General features: G+C 45.2%; 1 protein-coding gene across 3 annotated transcripts in view; it reads left to right on the forward strand.

Moving 5' to 3' along the window:
* LOC134966159 (mpv17-like protein) overlaps positions 1-23,713 on the forward strand; it is a 258,059-nt gene that overhangs the window by 28,534 nt on the left and 205,812 nt on the right. The window contains exons 4-5 of one of the 3 annotated variants that reach the window (XM_063942696.1): positions 773-802; positions 2,652-3,502. The exons of the other annotated variants lie outside the window; for them this stretch is intronic. Coding sequence (XP_063798766.1) covers positions 773-802; positions 2,652-2,852 — 231 coding nt within the window. The 3' untranslated portion in view covers positions 2,853-3,502. Of the gene's footprint in view, positions 1-772; positions 803-2,651; positions 3,503-23,713 lie in introns of those variants that run through there. 3 annotated transcript variants of the gene reach the window in all.

Genomic DNA, 23,713 nt, shown 5'->3' on the forward strand with positions numbered 1-23,713 from the left:
ATCTACATTAAAGTGAAAAATAGACAATTTTAAATTTGTCTATTGTTATTAGAAGCCTGTATGGAGTAATATTAAAAGGGAATTAAAAGTGCATAAATGTCCATTATTATATATATTTCTTACCATTTGGTAGCCATAATAGTGACTAGGCTTTACGCTTTAGTATATCAGCAGGTTTGTCATCTGAAAAACAGTTACGCAGTGGAGATATTGCTGCGCCTGCAGTAGATACTGTACAAACCTTTATTGCCTTCCAACAAATCTTGTTGACACTAGTCTAAAGGTGGGTACACACTGGAAGATATATCTGCCGATCAATTGATCGGCAGATATATCTATGGACGGATCGGCCAGTGTGTTGAGCATACACACTGCCCGATCCGTCAGGGACTGACGTCATGAACTGGGCGGGTGTGTACACACGCCAGCCCAGTTCAGCTGTCAATCACGGCCGGCTGTCGCTGCATGTGTACGGGCAGTCGGCTGACCGCCCGTACACACACAGCGACGCGCCAATATATCGGTAGATATATTGTCCGTCAGCTGTTCTGCGGGCCCGACGCGATAAGTCTGTGATTGACGGAGTTCACAGACGTATCGGCCATACACACTGGCCGACGGACCCGCGATATATCGGCCGTTCAAGAGAATGCCCGATATATCGGCCAGTGTGTACGGGCCTATACACTTATATAAGTAAAAGCTAGATTTCTGAAACAAATAATTAACTTAGTTTAATAACTGTTTTGTCTTCTGTCTTTCCTACTTACAGACAGGAGTATTGTGCTGGACAGTGTTTCAGGTAAGACCTCAGTGCACAGGAATGCACAAAATAAATAAAAATCCTTTGATTTTATATGTACCTAAAGTGTTATTTTAGGTATAGACCACAGTATTATATTAAAGGATAAAAGCCCCTTTGTAGGAGAAAATGGGTAATTTGCACTGGTAAAGGGGTTTATCTTTGCCCTGTATATTCATAGTGTTGCCTTTGGTAACAAGCCCCCATCAGGGTACACCAGGTTTTGGTAACAGTTATTAATAATCCAGGTGCTGCTCTCTTTCTTTACTTGATTCTTCCAAAGTTTTCAAAACTGCCAATACCTGGCTCCAGTTCACTGAATAAGCCATATATGAGTCGATTTGAATATTAATCACTTCAGCCAAGCGTTGCTGAGCTACTGTGATGTCTGTGTAATTAACAAGCACCAAAAGAAGATATTTTTTTTTAAATTTACATGTTAGTAAAAAACCCCACACATTTTACAAGTTATATATTTCTATATAGTGTTGTTTATGTGTTTGCATATGTGTTTTACATAAATAATTTAAACTTTCTGGGTTTATGTAATTTATGATACTCCAGTAACGGGATGCGGTTAATTTACCGACAATCAAATTCCCGACGGTCAAAATACCGACAACCATTTACTGACTTGTCAAAACACAGGCATTTCTTATGTATATGCACTGTTGGTTCACAAGGGACAAATTTTATAAGAGCCCATTACAAAGAAAAATTTATTTAGGGTCCTGTGCGGCACCAAATTGACCTTCTCCTTGTCAAAATACAGACAAGGTCAAAATCCTGAGATTTAAAATACCGACATTGGCCCTCATTCCGAGTTGTTCGCTCGCTAGCAGTTTTTAGCAGCCGTGCAAACGCTATGCCGCCTCCCACTGGGAGTGTATTTTAGCTTAGCCGACGTGTGAACGAAAGGATCGCAGAGCGGCGGCAAACTTTTTCTGTGCAGTTTCAGAGTAGCTCAATACCTACTCAGTGCTTGCGATCACTTCAGACTATTCAGTTCCTGTTTTGACGTCACAAACACGCCCTGCATTCGCCCAGCCACGCCTGCGTTTTTCCAAACACTCCCTGAAAACGGTCAGTTGACACCCAGAAACGCCCACTTCATGTCAATCACTCTGCGGTCTGCAGTGCGATTGAAAAGCTTCGCTAGACCCTGTGCAACTACATTGGCCGTTGTAAAAGTACTTCGCGCGTGCGCATTGCGCCGCATACGCATGCGCAGAAGTTCCGTTTTTTTGCCTCATCGCTGCACAGCGAACGATTGCAGCTAGCGATCAACTCGGAATGACCACCATTGTCAAAATACCAACATTTAAAATGTTGACAGGTCAAAAAGTCAACAAGAGTTTTTTATGATTTTTTAATTGAAACCGACTTGTTCATACTTGTTCATACTTTACTATCCCAGTGGACCTGGTGGGGGAATATAATAGTGTGTTGAGCGCAGCGAGGCACCGTGCCAGAAGCATGGCGACATACACACCAAAAAACAATGAAAAACTTGTGTCGAATTTTTGCTTCGTTAGTGGAGGCTGAATATATTGGTAAAGTTACTGGGTGGTATTTACAATAAAATGCTTATCTGATGGTTTTTACAGTGAGTCGCAGATCAGTTCTGTACACAGAAGCACATATGTTTTGTAAATATTCTATATTTATTTTGCTGTGAGTTGGCAGTTTAGGAAATAAATAAATAGCTTTGTTTTGACAAGAAGACAACAGTACTATAGCATGTTAAATATATAATAAATATTAAATCTATATTTCAGGCTTTAGTTCTTCTGCATTGTGTTATGGTATATTACATTTTGTTTACTGTGTTGTGTATCTATATTTTCAGACAATAAATTTCAGCATTATACCACCATTTGTCAGAACTGCCTACATTGGGGTATGTGCCTTTCTGTGGACCACGTTTCTCTGCTATATACGGAATAGAGACATCGATCAGGTCACTACACGGTTCCTGCAGACCTTACCGATGATTGGTGGTAAAATGACGTCCAAAACTGAGACCGAAGAGAAGAAATCTGCCAAATAATGAGCTGACCTGATCTCTTATCCAGCAGGACACACATATCAGACTCTGCAGAGTGTGGGGCCCTCATATCTGCACGGCTTGTCCTTTGTCACATATACAGTATGTTCTTAAACCACCTTGGAATACAGAACAGCGACATATTGGCACTTCAGGTCAAGTTAAACAATGGTTCAGCACTACAGTGATGCTGCATTGGTATTAATGGTGCTAGTAGCATACTGTACTTAACTTTGGCATTTTAGAAAGCTGCAAGACCAGAAAACCGTGGCGTTAATACTCCAGTGATGATATGCGCATAACTTGAAAGTGAACGGGGATCGCCTTCTTAAGTGATTCCTCTGTAAAAGTGCTGCATGGTGCTTTCTATGCACTTTCATGTTACACTGACAGAGTAGTATCATTGTTGTAGAACACCATGGTTTCCTGGTCAGAAGATGCCGGCATGCCAGCACACCTACTTGACTTGTTTTCCTCAAGGGGGTCATTTGGGAACAAATTGTGAAGAATGAACGACCATGATTGTCTATACTCGGAAATATTAATTCATTGTGCATTACGTTTTGCAACTTCAGTATTTTGTAGTCATTCAGTTTCTGTTTTAGGAAAATAATTCCATAAAAAACTATTAAAAAACATAATTGATCCTTTCACTGTGTGTTTAATATGTTCATCATAGTACACTGGGCCGTCTTGCAGGACAGAGATAGCTCCCCTAGTTGTGTTCTACACAATTTACCATTAGTACCACATATTACAAACTGCTCCCATTTGTGTCATCTGTTCTGTTGTTAGTATTATGCTATCTTAGTGTTAGTGAAACACCAATATTTTCCAGATTGCACAATAGAGGTTGATCACTACCATACATAATACAATTTATCCTCAGGCTTCCTCAACGATGTGGAATAACTATTTATAGTCTGATATAACTAGTAGCCTAAGTATAGATGTTACAGCATTACTGTACTGTACAAGAGAGGAGGACCAGCCATAGTGGTAAGTATGGGGGGGGGGGGGGGGGGAGTTGGGATGGAGCCACAATAGAATTGGGGAAGAGGGTCAAGACAGATCCACAATGGAGCGGGTGGGGGGGGGGAACAGCTGAGAGGGGGCAGCCAGAGCAGAAGGTGGGCCGGTCAAGGTGAGCGGAGACTAATGTGACCAGCATATGCCAAGTCCAATATACTAGTATAACATGTCAGTATAACTGCTGGCTTGCAAGACAACCTATTATATTACATCTTAGTTTAAAGTTCTCATGGTAGCTGAAGACCACGGAAGTCTTTGAGCGCAGCAACAACCTTACAAGCTGTTGGGTTCTATCATTTTTATTAATATGTATTGTTAGACTGTTGTTTATTGTGACATGGTGTACTTTGTGCTAGAGATGAGCAGATGCTTTTTTTCCCCTCTGAGAATTCAAAGGGACTGTCCATGATGCTAATTTGTACATTGACATTTAAGTAATCTAAGGCTGGGGAGACTAAAGCTGACAACTTGCTCACAAGAACCTGTTTGCATCTCTTAAGATCTATGTAAGTCGGAAAGAACATTGGCCCAAATGTATTAAGCCTTAAGTGATAAAGTGGAGACGGATAAGGAGGGATAAAGTACCAGCCAATCAGCTCCTAACTGTCAGGTCACAGGCTGTGTTTGAAAAATGACAGTTAGGAAGCTGGTTGGCTGGTCATTTATCTCTCTTGCTAAGGCCATAGGGGCAGATGTATTAATCTGGGGAAGGCATAAGGAAGTGATAAACCAGTGATATGTACAAGCTGATAAACGCACCAGCCAATCAGCTCCAATATGTAAATTACCAGTTAGGAGCTGATTGGCTGGTGCGTTTATCACCTTGCACTTATCACTGGTTTATCAATTCCTTATGCTGTCGCCAGGCTTAATACATCTGCCCCATTATTACATATGACTTACACCTACTGTAGGATCATACATGGTTGCCAAAATGTAGTGACCCAAGTTTCAAGATGCTGCAAACCCTTGGGTATTGGCGAAGTGCATAAAGAACTTCATCTGCAAGGCCAATATATTCTGCCAAATGCTTTCATATCCGCCTTCAGTTTCTCCACTGTTTTTACAGCACTTGGATTAGGGATATAACGTGAGTCACGCTGCCGGTGTCCAAACTTAATTTGTCACAACTGAACCAAAAAGGCTCCGTGTGTAGGTTTTGATGGCTTGTTGCTTTTCCCACAGCCACTAAAGAATATAAAGTTGATTCTAAGTTGGAGGCATCTGTGCAAATGGACGAAACTGCGCGTTCATTTGAATGGCCATGCGATTTGTCCGAAGTCTGTGCGTTGCATCTTGTGTGAACAGAGGCTAACGTGAAGTAGACGGGCCAGATGAAATTAAGTCCGAGTTGGACAGAGGTGCGGGATCCCGGCTGAACTTGGATGTTTTTTTTTAAAGCGGCAATCATGTACAAGGCAAAACCATGCCTTTTAAATGATTGCTGCTTTAAAAAAATGCCAGAGATCGTCCGGGAAGCTGCACCTCCGGCCAACTCGGACTTTATTATATTTGGCCCGATGTTTCTGTGTGGTAACTGGGCAGCGAGTAGCTAGATGCACAAAGCAGCTGTTTCTGATGGGGGTGTCCTGGGTTTAAGGCCCCTTGCGATTATGAGTCTTGTGTACGGTGATAGGGTGCCTGTTCCTGAAGGTTCTCTCGCATCTACATGAGAACGTCCCGTTACAGTCATGTAGGGCTGCATTTCATACACATTTCAATTGCAACTGAAGAGGCACAATTAGGCTGTAACAGGGCACTCTCACATATGTAATGTTCAGTGAGGGCAATGCGGGGGCAGCTATGGCCGATTTGCATTCAACTCTACATCAGACTCATCATTTTTTATTTAGCTTTTTTTATATGCATATTTTCATCGTGGCTAATATTGTTAGATTAAAATTATATTCAACTGATAGATTTGGGCACTAATTACATATTTGATTACTATGCTGTAGTATTAAAATGTCTGTTCAGCCGCAGAGCCACTGTGCGCTTGTCGGTGCACGCACACAAATTCTTTTTCTAAATGAAATAAAAGTGATACTTTAAAAAATTTTTATTTAAATGGTATTGAGCTAATACTGCAAAAACTCTGCTATGGTATATATCCAGACACATATTCACCATAATAAAAATGTATTAATTAGCTAGTGTTTGCCCACGGCTTTTCTCACATGGATGTCTGTTATTACTCAGTGCAACTAATCATACAAAGACAGTAGTGCCATCTAATATTGTGATAGTTACATAGTTTGTGAGGTTGAAAAAAGACAATCTGTCCGTCGAGTTCAACCTATTTGAGTTCTCCTACTCTGTATTATTTTCAGGAGTAATTTTATTAGTTGATGAAGCCGGCCGTTGTATTCCTCATTTTATTATAACTATGGTACGTGATCTATCCTCCATAACCCTGTATATCCTTATCCAATAGGAATTTATCTAGGCCATTCTTGAAAGTATTGACTGAGTCTGCCATTACTACGTTCTCAGGCAGGGAGTTCCAAACTCGTATTGTCCTTACTGTGAAAAAAACCTTTCCTGCTCTGTGTGCAGAATCTCCTCTCCTCTAACCTAAGTGGGTGTCCATGTGTTTTCTGTGCTGGTCTTAACAAAAACAGATTCCCCCGAAAGCTCTGTGTATTGTCCCTTAAATATTTATAAATTCTGATCATGTCCCCTCTTAATCTCCTCTTTTCCAGCGTGAACATGTCAAGCCTTCCAAGTCTTTCCTGGTATTCCAACATCTCCATCCCCTTAATTAGTTGGTCGCCCGCCTCTGAACCTTTTCTAGTTCCAGGATATCCTTTTTGTAGTAGGGTGCCCAAAATTGTGCACAGTATTCCAGATGGTGCCTCACTAGGGCTTTATATAATGGGAGTATAACACTCTCATCCCTTGCATCAATACCCCTCTTTATGCATGCTAGTACCTTGTTTGCCTTTTTTGCTGCTATCCTACATTGGGTGCTGCTGCTAAGTTTGTTATCTATATGAACAACTAAATCTTTTTCCAGTACGGAGTCCCCCAAAATCACCCCATTAAGTATGTAGGTGTTATTTTTGTTCTTGCTACCAAGGTGCATTACCTTACACTTGTCTGTATTAAACCTCATTCTCCATTTTGCTGCCCATGATTCCAGTTTAAATAAATTATTCTGGAGAGACTCAGCGTCTTCCTCTGAATTTATAACCTTACATAGTTTGGTATCGTCTGTAAAAATTGACACAATGCTCTGTAGACCTTCTGATAGATCGTTAATGAAAATGTTGAACAATAGCGGTCAGAGAAAAGACCCTTGTGACACACCACAACTTCAGTCCAATTTGAAAAAGTTCCATTTAGCACAACGTGCTGCTCCCTATTATCTAACCAGTTACTAACCCAAGTGCATATTGTGCTCCCTAGCCCTAGTTCATGTAACTTATAGATAAGTCTCATGTGTGGCACTGTATCGAAGGCTTTAGCAAAGTCTAAAAAGATTACATCCACCGCCTTACCCTGATCAAGGTTCGCACTAACTGTTTCATAAAAACCTAGTAAGTTTGTTTGGCATGATCTATCCTTCACAAATCCGTGTTGGTTCCTTATAATAATCTTTTTGGCTTCAAGGATCAAGGATGTGTATTTTATATTGTACACGTTGATCACAAAATTTCTTTGTAAAAACTATTTGCAGTTTTTGATTCAGGGACTAACACAAAAAGATGTTTGGGGCTACTAACTCATGAGCAAGGCATGTAAAGCTGCCCATGGGAGAAGAGCTAGTCCTGAAATCTACGCTTGCAGCCCTGAGTTTTTCAGGGTGTGCAATAAATGTGTATATTGTATATCTATATTTATATACATATAGTAATTTTGGACTTGAGAAGCCTGCACATTGCACATGGTGATTGTCAAGCGTCACTTAGCTATACAAAAGTGAAAACGCAATCCAAATTCATAAAGTAGTTTTTGTTTGATTTTGGTATGAACAGACAGACAGTCAAAAATTCAGATTTTTTTCTATTGTCTCCATAGTTCATAATCAGTACCTAGAAGTACATTTGTAAAAAAAAATTGCTATGTACAGACACAACAATTACAGTTTTATTATCTTTCTAGATACATTATTCTAGCAACCGGTTGCCAATTAACATACCTCCCAACTGTCCCGATTTTCGCGGGACAGTCCCGTTTTTTGGGGTCTGTCCCGTTGTCCCTCCCGCGGGCCACAGTGTCCCGCGGTGGGGGGGCAGTTGGGAGGCTCCCTTTCACTCGCTGCTCTGCTCAGTTCAGAGCAAAGCAGCGGTGAATAGACGCATGCGCACGCGCACAGCGTCTATTCCAGTGAGGCAGAGGGACTGGGGGCATGGCCAGCAGCTCACAGAGCGCTGGCCATGCCCCACTGTGACGAAATTTGGAGGCGTGGCCCGCGATAGCGGCATCCCCACGAGGCCACGCCCCCTTCACGGTAGGTCACGCCCATTTTCGGCGCCGGGGAGTCCCTCTTAGAGCGATCCGAAAGTTGGGAGGTATGAATTAATAACACTAGCAATATACATAATAAATATAAAAATATATTTTTTATATTTATTGTGTATCTGCGTTTGCCAATGGCGTGTCCTAATCCTGGGATCTTTGGGGTCTATTCAGGAAACAGTGAAAAGTGTGGAGAAGTGAGCCAGTGGAGAAGTTGCCCATGGCAACCAATCAGCTACTATGTATAATTTTATAGAATGTACTTTATAAATGTTACCTCTCCACTGGCTCACTTATACCCCTTTCACATCGCACAAATAACCCGGTACCGACACGGCATATTGCCGTGTCGAACCGGGTCAGTGTGCGATGTGAAAGCACACTGGGCGATTTAGCGGGTCGCCTGACCCGGTAAATCAACCCGGTAAAAAAGAAGGGTTTTACCCGGGTTGATTACCGGGTCAGGTGCGGTGTGAATGGGAGCCGTGTCGATGCGACACGGTTCCCATTCACAAGATAGGGAGAGGCGGCGCTGGAGATGAGCTCATCTCCCGCCGCCGCCTCCACCCCCGCCCCTGCTGCTGCTGCGGCCTCCGTTGTCATGGCAACCGACCCGGTATATTGCCGGGTCGGGAAGCCTGCAAAGGAGCGCAAATGCCGGATCCCACCCGGTAAGTACACGTTTGTCTTACCGGGTAGGACCCGGCATTTGCGGTGTGAATGCAGCATTATCCACTCTTTTCACTGCTTCATGAATAGACAACAGTATCTTCTTACAGTATTAGCACAGAACCGTGTAAATAAAAAAAAAATACAAATTCCATAACAGATTTTACAAATGCTTTGTAACACCTCATATTTTATGTGTCCTATATAAATTGATATTGTCATGATATAGAGACATTACAGGAAATGTATCAAACCTTTGAAAGAGATAAAGTGGAGAAGTTGCCCATGGTAACCAATCAGCTTCTTGCTATTATTTATGTAGCACAGTCAATAAAATTACAGTTAGAACTGATTAGGTTTCTGTGGGGGATGCGATGACTTGAGATTTACCAGGCACTGGAATACAATGCATTCCCAAGCTTGGCCCCCGCAGCTAACGCCATCTGAAGATGGTATTAGCCCGCTGTAGCCTATGGGTTACACTTCACATAATAAGCGGATAGAGGGTTCCCCTGGAACCATCCCCGGCAATGGGCGCCGTGCATGCGTGGTCAGCTGGAACGTGCATGCACTGGACTAAGTAATTAATTTGCCTGGTGTAATTGCATACTGCAATTCAATTTTGGGTGCTAAAATCGCACCCAGATCGCATTGAGTGTGTGATTAATGATAAAGGAGGTGGAACTTTGATGTCTCATTTACATTTTTGTGTACAAAGAAAAAATAGGGTATGACTTATCCGGCGCTACTGTCTGGATGGTGTCCCATTTTCTCTGACGTCCTAGTGGATGCTGGGAACTCCGTAAGGACCATGGGGAATAGACGGGCTCCGCAGGAGACTGGGCACTCTAAAGAAAAGATTAGGTACTATCTGGTGTGCACTGGCTCCTCCCTCTATGCCCCTCCTCCAGACCTCAGTTAGAATCTGTGCCCGGCCAGAGCTGGGTGCTCCTAGTGGGCTCTCCTGAGCTTACTAGTAAAGAAAGTATTTATTAGGTTTTTTATTTTCAGTGAGCTTCTGCTGGCAACAGACTCACTGCTACGTGGGACTAAGGGGAGAGAAGCAAACCTACCTGCTTGCAGCTAGCTTGTGCTTCTTAGGCTACTGGACAGGTGGCCCTGGGAAGACGTCAAAATCGGCGGCAGAAGACTCCTGTCTTCATTTAAGGTAGCGCACACCGCAGCTGTGCGCCATTGCTCCCAGCACACTTACACACTCCGGTCACTGTAGGGTGCTGGGGGGGGGGGGGGGGGGGCGCGCCCTGGGCAGCCATTGAAGTACCTTTTGGTAATAAAAATACATATATACAGTCTGGCACTGTATATATGTAAAAAAACCCGCCATTTTTTTACACAGAAAGCGGGACAGAAGCCCGCCACTGAGGGGGCGGGGCCTTCTTCCTCAGCACACCAGCGCCATTTTCTCTTCACAGCTCCGCTGGAAGCAGCTCCCCAGGCTCTCCCCTGCAGTATCTAAAAAGCAAGAATAGAGGACTGCGCTCGTATGCCTCTCCTAATCAACTGAAGCTGCTAAGGAGTATAAATGAGGATATCCACTATCCCCACAAAAATACTGATAGAAAGAAAAGGATTTCTCCCAGCGCTAATGTTGTTAGGTATATAATGGTTATTTAATGGCAGTGTAGGCTCAAGAGATTGAAAACATTCATAAAATCAATGTTAGTTAAAATATAATGTTTTATTGACACATGAAAAACACTTTTCCAAGAGTATCTTATTCCCTAAAAGTGATCCTAATACCGGTATACACAAAACAATCACACACAACGATTAACATATAAGCATACCAGTGATACGCTAAAATAGCGGTTTATTCACTAGATAGGAGTTTATATTCTTCAGGTGAATGCAGGCATATATATGTGGTAGCTATATCACAGTCCCTTATCATATATGGAATAAGTCCAAATGTCTTGATTGATACCAGCTGATCGCTGTAAAGTCCTTCCAGGGTGGAAATCAGCACATTGGGCCAAAATCCTAAACTCCTTAATGGGAAATGTCCAAAGATGTACAAGACACTTACTTCAAACTCACAGGATGGTTACTGGAACGGGTGTCTGCCGGCAGACATATCCAATAGCTCCGCAATCTACTAGTTTCGCCTGGCACCGCAGGCTTCCTCAGGATGGCCGAGCTATACCAAAAACCCCGTTCTTATACCCTATCCAGCGTGTTGGTTGTCATGGTAACTAATTCTTTCCTTTCACGCATGCGTCTGTTGCCGAGGCTCCGTCCATTGGTTATTCGTTGTTATGGAGACCGGGCGTGCTGACGTGTATCGCTCCGTCTCCGTCTCCTTCCTTTCCATGGTGCGCGTCCGTTGTCAGGGCAACTACGTCTCCGTCCACGTCTTTTGTTTATTTATCGTCATGGAAACCGGACGTTTTGATGTGTGTTGCTTCACTTCTCCCCTGATCTGTTCCTCATACAGCGGCTCTTTTGTCATGAAAATCAACACTATACTGAGTTTTTAGTCCTCTCCTTTATATACATATTCATGTATTGCATAGTGGGGTTTGTTTTTTTTATATATATATATTCCATATTAATCTGCCTTGATTTTTGTTGCTCCTATTTAACTAAAGGAGCAATTTCACACAATAAACTCCAAGCGTATGGTGTATTATTATACACTAGTTTTTAAAGACACAAAACACAGGACACACATACACGGACAGAGATTTAAACCCCTGGAATTTTAAATAAAATAAAAAATAAAAAATATCTATATACAATTAATATCACCCTATATCCCATAAAACTCATCCCTTTGGTCCTAATTTATTCTTTTAAGAAGGGTAGGAGATCCCATTCTATATTCAGACCCTTGGGTATTAAAGTTTCCAATTCAAAGATGGTTCTGGCTTCTTCTCTCAGGAGTGCATTGTCCCAATTCCCTCCTCTCCATGATTTTTGTATTAATTTGATTCCAATAAACTCTAATCCTGTAGGGTCACTGTTATGCATCTTCATAAAATGTTCAGGAATGCTATGGTTTTCCTTGTTGGTCTTGATGTTATTTAGATGCTCATTAATCCTAATATACAGACTGCGGAAAGTTTTTCCTATATATTGTAGCCCGCATGGGCATGTCACCAGGTAGATCACACCTTTTGAATTGCATGTGATTTTATCTCTTATGCTATATTCTTTACCTGTACTCTTGGACGTATATTTATCTACACATTTTGTCGTGATCTTTTTGGTTTTCTTGCATACGATACAATTGTTGTATCTATAGAATCCAGACTTCATTTCTTTCAGCCAGGTTTCTCCTTTTTTGTTGTCATTTTTATAATAACTCCTGACCAAGCTTGTTTTTAAATTTGGTGCTCTTTTGTAGATGATTCTTGGTTTCGTTGGCAGAATTTCTTTAAGGTCATCATCTGCAGTGAGGATGTTGTTAGGGTCTCCTGCCCTGTGCTGCCACGTCGTCATGGCAACCGGGAGACAAGTGCTAGTGGAGTAACCTGAGCGCAGCTGATACTCCGGTTCGGGTCTTTTGCTGTGCAGTGGTTATAGGCTCTGTGCACGGCAGGGGATCCGGTGCTGGTTTTTGTGCTCACAGTCTGTGAGGTCTGAGTGGGGCGTGGACAGCACCTGCTTTATAAGGCCTCTTTTCAGGGTAAGCAGATGCTGCTGAATCTTTGTTGGTTAGTCAGTTCATGAAAGTTAGCCAGTACTGTGTAGCTTTGTATTTGTTTGTTGCTTACTGCAAATAGGCCTGGGAATTTGGTATTACACTCTGCCAATCCAGACCTAGCAGTAAGACTGGAGTCAGTCGTTTAGCTTGCTGGGGTTCTGTTACTACTCTGTGAACTTAGCAAGTTTGCGGCTGTATTCTAAGACTTGCCTGTCTAATCCTGTCTCACTGTGCTAGGTGTCAGGGGTCAGTTTAGTGGCAGTAAGCTAAAACCTGTGCACTGCAAGTGAGAATTAGGATTGTGGAGATTCTCCTTGTGTCTATCATTCCATCTCTGACCAAGGAGTTTACTGCCACACCCGTTGGTAACCCTTTAGGGTTTTGCTGTTGCCCTTAGCAACAGCATTTCGGGTTCTCTACGTATTAAAACACAACATCTTGCTTTTTCCATCTTAGCAGTTCTAATACAAGGGAGATACCCAGTTCCTTAGCCTCTGGGCTTCTCTGTTCACTTTGTGTGTATTTTGTTACCCTATCACCTTCTGTGTACGTTATGTCATATCCCCCAGTTTGTCTGTGAGTCCATCTGTTTTGCATAACAGTTCAAACACCAGTACATTCCTGCAGACACTGGAGTGCATAACAGTTCTGACACCAGTACTTTCCTGCTGGCACTGGTGTGCATAACATATTCAGCAGCCTAATACTCCTGTTGAAATTTTGTGGGAATATGGAGCATACCCCTCAAAATACGTTGCAACAGGTGGTCGATCAGGTGCAGGTCCTGACTCGACAATTTAATGATTTGTCCATTAAAATGCACACCTCCCAGGCTGCTGGCGGAGCTCCCGCAGCAGCAGCACCTGCAGGGGTTAAGGAGCCGAAAGTAAATCTCCCGGATCGTTTTTCTGGAGATCGCTCGCAGTTCTTTTGTTTCAAGGAGAGCTGCAAGCTATACTTCCGGCTTAGGCCTCAGTCTTCTGGGTCGGAGATTCAGCGGGTGGGCATAGTGATTTCTTTATCATCCACTAGGGGTCACTGGAGTACTCTTGGGATATGGACGGCTTCCACCGGAAGAAGGCACTGAATAAATTAATTTTTGAGACTACTCCTCCCCTCCATATCCTCGAGCACTCCAGTGTTTTTTCTGTGCTCGACACAGTTAGAAGGCATAGTGGAGCTCGTCCACGAAGTATTGGAATTTTTTTTTTAGTTCCTAAGTTTTTCTTCTTTTCAAGGATTTCCACGTCCTTTCCCCCCTTCTAACAGGCGTGGGTCAGGGACAGTGGAAGCGGCTGAGAACAGCCGTGAGTGTCGGACCTCTCTGTAAAGAGCTCCCTCACTCCACCTGCAGGCTGCCTGCAAAAAGCTGGACGGAGCTTGGATGAGAAGCCCCGTCATAGACTTTGGTCACGGTCCAGGTATGTTAGGGGCGGTCAGCTCTTGCTGCCGCTCCACTGTTGGGGATTGTATTGGGTACTCACCGCTGCCCGGAGCGCGTGTGCATGGGCCGCATCACGGCTCCAGGCGGCGCGCTCTCACTCTCCGCTCCCAGCATCTTAAATACCAGACCGCTGCTCCCCGGCGCCGCAGCAGCGCTGCCTGGCTACACAGACACTCCGCAAAATGTGTGTGGCGGGCGGGAGCGCGTGTGCATAGGCCGCTCCAGGGCTCTATGCAGCACGCTCGCTGCTTCCGCTATCCGCCCGCAGCAGCCGAGGAGTTCCCGCTGCCTGGGCCTACAGGTACAGGCCGCTCACACGGCCCTATGCAGACTTCCACAGGCCCCGACCCGGTGCTGTACACGGAGGTCGTGGGAGTGGGGGGGGGGAGACATTGGCAGTATTTGGCATGCTTAATATGTTAATGTTCTCCTGTCTGTTCCAGGTTTCCTTTATTACATCTCGGCTAAGAGTGGTACTAGGGGAATTTTGGGGTCAGTTTTCTTATTGCTGGCAGGCACTGCACTTGCCTGATATATACCAGGAACTTTGGTGTTATTACTGAGTCGTGCAGTCTGTCTGTGTGTAGTTTGTATTGTCTGTCTTTTATAATGAGTAAGACACCAGCAAAATCTAAGAAACATTTTTCATGTCATGTCTGTAAGAGTGTGTTGCCTGATGGATCCACCACATGTACAGCATGTGTTGTTAATACAGCCATAAATACGATTTCAGAAGTAAAACCACCATCTCTGGACCCTCCATGGGCTTTACTTGCAGATGTATTAGTTGGTTTACAATCAGAGCTGGCCGCCTCTCGTGAAGAAAGAGAGGCGGCAAGATCTGAGTTTAAAATGAGACCATTTGAGTTACCAGAATCTGGTCAGAGCCCCACCTTGAGTGGAAAAGATAAATTTCCTTTTCCTAATAATTCTCCAGTCTCTGGGATACTAGACCTCACTGAACAGGAGTATGAGGAGGGCGAAATAGGGCAACAGTCAGATAGTGACGATTTTGACAGCCCAGGTATTGACAATCTCATCAGAGCAGTACGTCAGTCGCTGGAGTTTACGGAAACTGAGGAGCCCCTGACGAATGATGAGGTAGTTTTTACTAAACGACAGAGATCTCCGATGTGTTTCCCTATTTCGGAATCTCTTAATAAAATGTTACTGGAATCACGGAAAAATCCGGATAAACGGTTTTCTATTCCTCGTAGATTTAAATCGAGTTACCCGTTTCCAGAGTCCATGACAGCTACTTGGGAGAACCCACCATTGGTGGATTCATCCGTATCCAAACTTACAAGGAAGTTAACCATACCAGTACCAACTGCTACTACGCTTAAAGACCCTGCAGATCGTAAAATAGAGGCTATGCTAAGGTCCATGTATACAGCAGCTGGAGTGCTGCTGAGACCTGGGTTGGTTGGCATTTGGGTTACTAAAGCTTTAATGGTATGGATAAAAGAGCTCAAGTCGGCTCTGCAAGATGACCATCTTATACTTCTCGCGGATCAAATCTGGGAAGCTGCTGAATATCTATGTACAGCTTCTACTGACGTCTGTCAGCTTACTTCTCGCCTGTCCTCATCGCTAGTCATAGTACGACGAGCACTTTGGCTGCGTTCTTGGCAGGCGGAGACGGAGGTTAAAAAAGGTATAGAGGCATTGCCTTATGATGGCGAGAAGCTTTTCGGTCCTGAATTGGACAAATGGATTTCTGAGGCTACTGGAGGAAAGTCTGTGTTTCTTCCATCGCCTACAACTATACCTAAACGGAAATATTCTGGTCCGGCGTTCAAATCCTTTAGAACTCAGCCCTTTCGTGGGCAGGGCACAGGAGCAGTCACGCCTGGTAGAAGAGGTCGGGGACGTAGTGCTCGACAATCCAATGCACGTCGTCAAGACACTAAGACCACTAACAAACCAGTGGCATGACGGGCTCCCAGCCCATCTCGGATCTCCAATTGTGGGAGCACGCCTTCAGAGCTTTCAGGGGGCGTGGCTGCAGACGTCCACAGATGGGTGGATCCGCAAGTTAGTATTAGAGGGTTACAAAATAGAGTTCGATTATCTTCCGACAGGAAGATTTTTCACGACAGGACTGCCTGTGTCGGACGACAAGAAAGCAGTTCTGCAGGTTGCCATTCAGTCTCTGCTGAATGCTGCAGTTGTAATTCCGGTCCCCGTGCAGGAACAGGGGCAGGGTTATTATTCCAGTCTGTTTCTGGTACCAAAACCAGATTGCTCAGTCAGGCCAATATTGAACCTAAAAGGTCTCAATCATTACGTCACTTACCACAGATTCAAGATGGAATCTCTCAGGTCAGTAATTGCAGGGTTAGAGCCGCAGGAATTCATGATTGCACTGGATCTCAAGGATGCGTACTTACACATTCCGATTTGGCCACCTCACCAGAGTTTCTTAAGGTTTGCGATAAGGCGAGACCATTACCAGTTTCAGGCTCTCCCGTTTGGCCTCTCATCAGCGCCTCGGGTATTCACCAAGGTAATGTCCGTGATGATAGCTCATCTCAGGTCCCTAGGGGTAATAATTGTTCCGTATTTGGACGATCTACTCATAAAGGCTCCGTCTCAACAATTGCTTCTCCAGCATGCTTTGCTAACGTACAATGTACTAGTTCAGCACGGTTGGATAGTCAGTTTAAAGAAATCACATCTAATTCCGTGTCAGCGACTTCAATTCCTAGGGATGATTCTCGATACAGTAAAACAAAAGGTTTACCTGCCACAACAGAAAGTACAGGTCATTCGTCATCTGGTGCAATTAGTGCTCAAGCCACGCACAGTCTCAGTACATTTGTGCATTCGCCTTTTAGGCACAATGGTGGCGGCTTTCGAAGCACTTCAGTTCGGAAGGTTTCACTCACGTCCGTTTCAACTGGAGGTGTTAGCGCAATGGTCGGGATCACATCTGCAGTTGCACCACAGGGTGAGATTGTCGCCACAAGTCAGGGTGTCTCTTCTCTGGTGGTTAAAAATACACAATCTATCTGCAGGGAGACGATTCGGCGTCGTGAATTGGATAATTCTGACAACAGACGCAAGTCTCAGAGGTTGGGGAGCTGTAGTTCAGAGTCATCGGCTCCAGGGCCTCTGGGCAAATCACGAAAGATCGCTATCCATAAATGTTCTGGAACTCAGGGCGATTTACAATGCTCTAAGACAAGCAGTGTACATGTTTCGTTTTCAGACTGTTCAGGTGCAGTCAGACAATGCGACGGCAGTCGCATACATAAACAAACAAGGAGGAACGAGAAGCCGCATGGCAATGCGGGAAGTAGCTCGGATCCTCAGATGGGCCGAATATCACCAGGTGATATTGTCGGCAGTGTTCATTCCGGGAGTGGACAACTGGGAGGCAGATTTTCTCAGTCGTCGGGATTTTCATCCAGGAGAGTGGGCATTAAATCCAGAAGTATTTCAGATGTTGATCCAGAAGTGGGGGTACCCTCAGGTGGATCTGATGGCATCCCGCCACAATCATCAGGTGTCACGATATGTGTCCAGAACAAGAGATCCAGGGGCAGTGGCGGTGGATGCTCTCACAGCCACGTGGCCGTACAGCCTTGTGTATCTGTTTCCACCGTTTCCGCTGCTCCCGCTGTTGCTAAAACGGATCAAGAGAGGGTCCGTCACAGTCATACTAATAGCGCCTCATTGGCCTCGGAGGGCTTGGTTCTCGGATCTCCTCGGGTTACTCGCAGACGATCCGTGGCCACTCCCACTACGTCCGGACCTGTTACAACAGGGTCCGTTCCTTTACCCCGATTTAGCGCGGCTGCGTTTGACGGGGTGGCTGTTGAAAAGGCCATCTTAAGAAGAGAGGGCATTCCTGAGTCTGTTATACCAACCATGGTACGAGCTAGGAAGCCGGTTACGGCAGCTCATTATTACAGAATCTGGCGTACTTATATAAGTTGGTGTGAAGCTCGGAAATTTCCGACATCATCTTTTAATTTATCCCGTCTTTTGTTATTTTTACAGATGGGGTTAGATGGAGGACTACGTCTTTCCACACTAAAGGTGCAGGTATCTGCGTTGTCAATTTTCTTTCAAAGGAAATTGGCCTCGTTGCCGTCAATACATACGTTTTTACAGGGTGTAAAGAGGATACAGCCTCCTTTCATTCCACCTACAGCACCATGGGACTTGAATCTGGTTTTAGATTTCTTACAGTCCGATTACTTTGAACCTTTACGACAAGTGGATATTAAATTTCTCACTTGGAAAACGATTTTTCTTTTAGCCTTAGCTTCGGCTAGGCGTGTTTCAGATCTGGGTGCCTTGTCGTGCAAGTCACCGTATTTAGTTTTTCATGATGACAGAGCGGAACTTCGGACGAATCCCGCTTTTCTACCAAAGGTAGTGTCGTCTTTTCACATCAATCAATCAATAGTAGTTCCTGTGTTAACAGGAGATTCTGGAACGTTGGATGTGGTTCGCGCATTGCGCATCTATGTATCCCGAACGTCTACTGTGCGTAAAACGGATACGTTGTTTGTTCTCTATGATGCGGCTAAGAGGGGTTGGCCAGCCTCTAAGCAAACCTTATCCAGATGGATCAAACTGACCATACGTCAGGCTTACCTTTATGCTAGGTTACAGCCACCTACTTCAGTAACAGCTCATTCCACACGTTCTGTGGGAACGTCATGGGCAGCGAGTCGTGGGGCTTCTACGACACAGCTTTGCCGTGCGGCTACTTGGTCTTCAGTGCACACGTTTGTGCGCTTTTACAAGTTTGATACTTTCGCGGCATCAGCATCTAGCTTTGGCCGTTTAGTGTTACAAGTGCCAAACAGCTCTCCCACCACGGAGGAAACTTTGGTACATCCCAAGAGTACTCCAGTGACCCCTAGTGGATGATAAAGAAAATAGGATTTTGGTACTTACCAGGTAAATCCTTTTCTTTGAATCCATAGGGGGCACTGGACGCCCACCCAGAGCAGTTTACCTGTTTTAGGAAGTTCAGTGGTTCTTATGGTAACACACTTTCACGACTGGTTTAAATTTAACAAGGGTTAATCAGTTATGGTGTCAACTGTTTAGTTGTCTGTTACGTTTTGTGTCAACTTTATTGTTGTCAGTGAGATTATATGTAATTCTCCTTTGGTCAATCTCTCTATCGATCCTGTTCGGCTCAGTAAAAAACACTGAAGTGCTCGAGGATATGGAGGGGAGGAGTAGTCTCAAAAATTAATTTATTCAGTGCCTTCTTCCGGTGGAAGCCGTCCATATCCCAAGAGTACTCCAGTGCCCCCTATGGATTCAAAGAAAAGGATTTACATGGTAAGTACCAAAATCCTATTTTCCTTGCTACAAGGAGACCCACAGGTCTGGGCATATGGGTTGCAGCCTGACTGTCCGTCGCTTAAAAGTGTTGATGCTTTTTTTACGGCACTGGGCATGTTGTATGATGACCCTGACAAGACGGCCTCAGCCGAGGCTCAGATTTCGATCCTTAAGCAAGGGCGAAGGCCAGTTGAGGTTTACTGTACGGAGTTTCGGAGGTTGGCCCATGATACCCAGTGGAATGACCCAGCCCTGAGACACCAGTACCGAAGAGGTCTTTCTAACCAGATAAAGGACCAACTGGTACAATATCCCTTGCCTGATAGCTTGGATCAGCTCATGCAGTTATCCATCCGGGTGGATAGACGGCTGAGAGAGCGTAGGCTTGAAAGGGAGACTGAGATTTCCTTCCTTCCCAAGGGAACCTCAGACTCTGAGGAATTTTCTGAGGAGCCTATGCAGATTGGGGCTACCCGCCTCTCCTCGCGTGAGAAGACGCGGAGGAGACAGCAGGGGTTGTGTTTGTACTGTGGGAATAAAGGTCATGTGGTAGTATCATGCCCAGAAAAGCCGGAAAACTTCAGGGCCTGAGGGTGATGGGAAATATCCTGTCAGGCCAGAAGTCAGAATTTCCCAAGAAGACTTTTATCATTCCGGTGACCTTGAAGATCCTCGGTCAAACTGTCAAGACTGAGGCCTTTGTGGACAGTGGGGCCGACGGGGTTTTTATGGACCGCCAATTCGCCCTGAAACACTCTGTTCCCTTAGTACCCTTGGCATCGGAAATTGAGATTTGTGGGTTAAACGGGGAACCATTATCCCAAGGTAAAATTACCTCTTGCACTAGCCAGATTTCTTTGTTTATTGGAGCCACACACTCTGAAAAATTGTCCTTTTATGTGACTGTCTGTACTTTTGCCCCATTGGTGTTGGGGTTACCCTGGTTAAGGGCCCACAATCCTCAATTTGACTGGGTCTCTGGGGAGATTCTTAGTTGGGGTACTGATTGTTTCAGGAGTTGCTTGAGCCTTCCAGTCAGGCTCTCGCAGCTAAGTTTGCCAGGATTGCCAGGGTGTTATGCAGATTTTGCGGACGTGTTCTCCAAAAAAGTTGCAGAGGTACTACCTCCCCATCGCCCCTATGACTGTGCCATTGATTTGTTGCCAAATGCTAAGCTTCCCAAGAGCAGGTTGTACTCCCTGTCACGTCCTGAGACTCAGGCTATGGCAGAGTACATTCAGGAGAACTTGGCTAAGGGATTTATCAGACCTTCACAGTCTCCAGTTGGGTCGGGGTTCTTCTTCGTGGGTAAAAAGGACGGTTCGTTGCGACCCTGCATCGACTTCAGGGAATTGAACCGTATCACGATTAAAAACTCATACCCACTGCCTCTCATTTCGGTCTTGTTTGACCAGCTTCGTACTGCCACCATTTTTTCTAAGATTGACCTACGCGGTGCGTACAATCTAATCCGAATAAGAGAGGGGGATGAATGGAAGACTGCCTTTAATACCCACTCAGGGCATTATGAATATTTGGTGATGCCTTTTGGGCTCTGTAATGCCCCGGCAGTCTTCCAGGATTTCATGAATGATGTGCTCAGGGAATATTTGGATAGATTCTTAGTTGTATACTTAGATGACATCCTAATCTTCTCCCATTCCCTGGAGGAACATCGGAAGCATGTACGCTTAGTCCTCCAGAAACTCAGAGACCACCGGCTTGGGGCGAAGCTGGAGAAGTGCGAATTTGAAGTTCAGCAAATCGCATTTCTAGGATATATTATCTCCCCAGAAGGTTTCCAAATGGAGGGTTCCAAGGTACAGGCAGTCCTGGATTGGGTGCAGCCCACTAGTTTGAAGGCGCTTCAGCGTTTCCTGGGCTTTGCGAATTTTTATAGACGATTTATCGCTGGATTTTCGTCTATAGTGGCGCCCTTGGTGGCACTCACTAAGAAAGGGGCGGATGTTGCTCACTGGTCTTGTGAGGCTAAAGCGGCTTTTGCCCGTCTCAAAAGGGCATTTGTTTCGGCCAAGGTGCTGCGACACCCAGATCCAGAGCGTCCTTTTGTGGTGGAGGTGGATGCCTCTGAGATGGGTATTGGGGCAGTGCTTTCTCAGATGGGAGTGTCTGATAATCGCCTTCATCCCTGTGCTTACTTTTCCCGTAAATTTTCGCCTGCCGAGATGAATTATGACGTGGGTAACCGGGAATTGTTGGCTATTAAGGATGCACTCGAGGAGTGGAGACACTGGCTTGAGGGGGCTAAGTTTGTGGTCTCAATTCTCACTGACCATAAGAATCTGGCATATTTAGAGTCAGCGAAGCGTCTCAATGCCAGGCAGGCACGATGGGCTTTGTTTTTTGCTCGCTTTAATTTTTTGATAACATATCGCCCTGGGTCAAAAAACATCAAGGCTGATGCGCTCTCGCGGAGTTTTGCTCCAATCCAGGAAACCACCGAGGAGCCGTTGCCCATTGTTTCCCCATCATGTATTAAAGTGGGCATTACCCAGGACCTCTTATTATTAGTCCTTAGAGCACAGGAGCAGGCTCCTCCAGACCTTCCGGTAGGTCTTTTGTTTGTGCCTCCTAGGTTAAGACAGCGAGTGTTCCTGGAATTCCATGCCAAGAAGTCGGCAGGTCACCCGGGTATTGCCAGAACTCGGGAGTTGCTATCTAGGGCGGTGTGGTGGCCCTCGGTGGCTAAGGATGTGGATCAGTGGGTTCGGGCATGTGACATCTGTGCCCGAAATAAGACTCCTAGAGGGGTTCCTGTTGGCCCATTACATCCACTCTCTATCCCATCTAAGCCATGGACCCACATTTCAATGGATTTTGTGGTGGACTTGCCCAAATCCTCGGGGATGACAGCCATCTGGGTTGTCGTTGACAGGTTTTCGAAGATGGCGCACTTCGTTCCACTGGTTGGGCTGCCATCAGCCAGACGTCTGTCTGAATTATTTATGCTGCATGTTGTGCGTCTCCACGGGTTGCCACTTGATGTGGTCTCTGACCGCGGATCCCAGTTTGTGGCCAAATTCTGGAGGGCATTTTGTTCCGATCTCCAGATTTCTGTCAGCTTGTCGTCAGGCTACCATCCGCAGTCTAATGGGCAGACTGAAAGGGTGAACCAGTCCTTGGAGCAGTTCCTCAGGTGTTATGTCTCCAAGTGTCAGACTGACTGGGTTGCTCATCTGTCCATGGCGGAGTTTGCCTATAACAACGCGGCTCACTCTGCTACAGGGATCTCTCCCTTCCTTTGTGTGTATGGGCATCATCCTAAGGCCAATTCTTTTGACCCCCTGGACTCCACGCCTGGTGGTTCCTCTGTGGTTTCGGTCCTTAGAGGTATTTGGCGGAAAGTGAAGAAAGCCCTTGTGTCTGTGTCATTAGTGACCAAAAGGGTTTTTGATAAGCGGAAAAGACCCTGCAGCTTCAAATTAGGAGACTTCGTCTGGTTGTCTACCAAGAATTTGAAGTTGAGACAGCCATCTCATAAGTTAGGGCCCCGGTTCATCGGCCCTTATAAGATCACCAGGGTTATCAATCCGGTGGCATTTCAGTTAGATCTGCCCCGTTCTTTGGGTATCAATAAAACATTTCATTGTTCCCTTTTAAAACGGGCGATTAGTAATCCTTCTTCCAGTGGAAGACCTTCCCCTCTTCTGATACGTGGCCAGAGGGAGTTTGTTGTTGAAAGGATTCTTGACTCCAAGGTGGTTCGGGGTCGGCTGTCATTTTTGGTGCACTGGAAGGGGTATGGCCCGGAGGAGCGGTCGTGGGTGCGCAGTTGTGATCTTCATGCCCCCAGACTGATACGCTCTTTCTTCTCGCAGTTCCCCGATAAACCCGGTGGTAGGGGTTCTTTGACCCCTCGTCAGAGGGGGGGGGGTACTGTTAGGGTCTCCTGCCCTGTGCTGCCACGTCGTCATGGCAACCGGGAGACAAGTGCTAGTGGAGTAACCTGAGCGCAGCTGATACTCCGGTTCGGGTCTTTTGCTGTGCAGTGGTTATAGGCTCTGTGCACGGCAGGGGATCCGGTGCTGGTTTTTGTGCTCACAGTCTGTGAGGTCTGAGTGGGGCGTGGACAGCACCTGCTTTATAAGGCCTCTTTTCAGGGTAAGCAGATGCTGCTGAATCTTTGTTGGTTAGTCAGTTCATGAAAGTTAGCCAGTACTGTGTAGCTTTGTATTTGTTTGTTGCTTACTGCAAATAGGCCTGGGAATTTGGTATTACACTCTGCCAATCCAGACCTAGCAGTAAGACTGGAGT

Source organism: Pseudophryne corroboree, chromosome 10 (genome assembly GCF_028390025.1).
Source record: "Pseudophryne corroboree isolate aPseCor3 chromosome 10, aPseCor3.hap2, whole genome shotgun sequence".
Lineage (NCBI taxonomy): Eukaryota > Metazoa > Chordata > Amphibia > Anura > Myobatrachidae > Pseudophryne > Pseudophryne corroboree.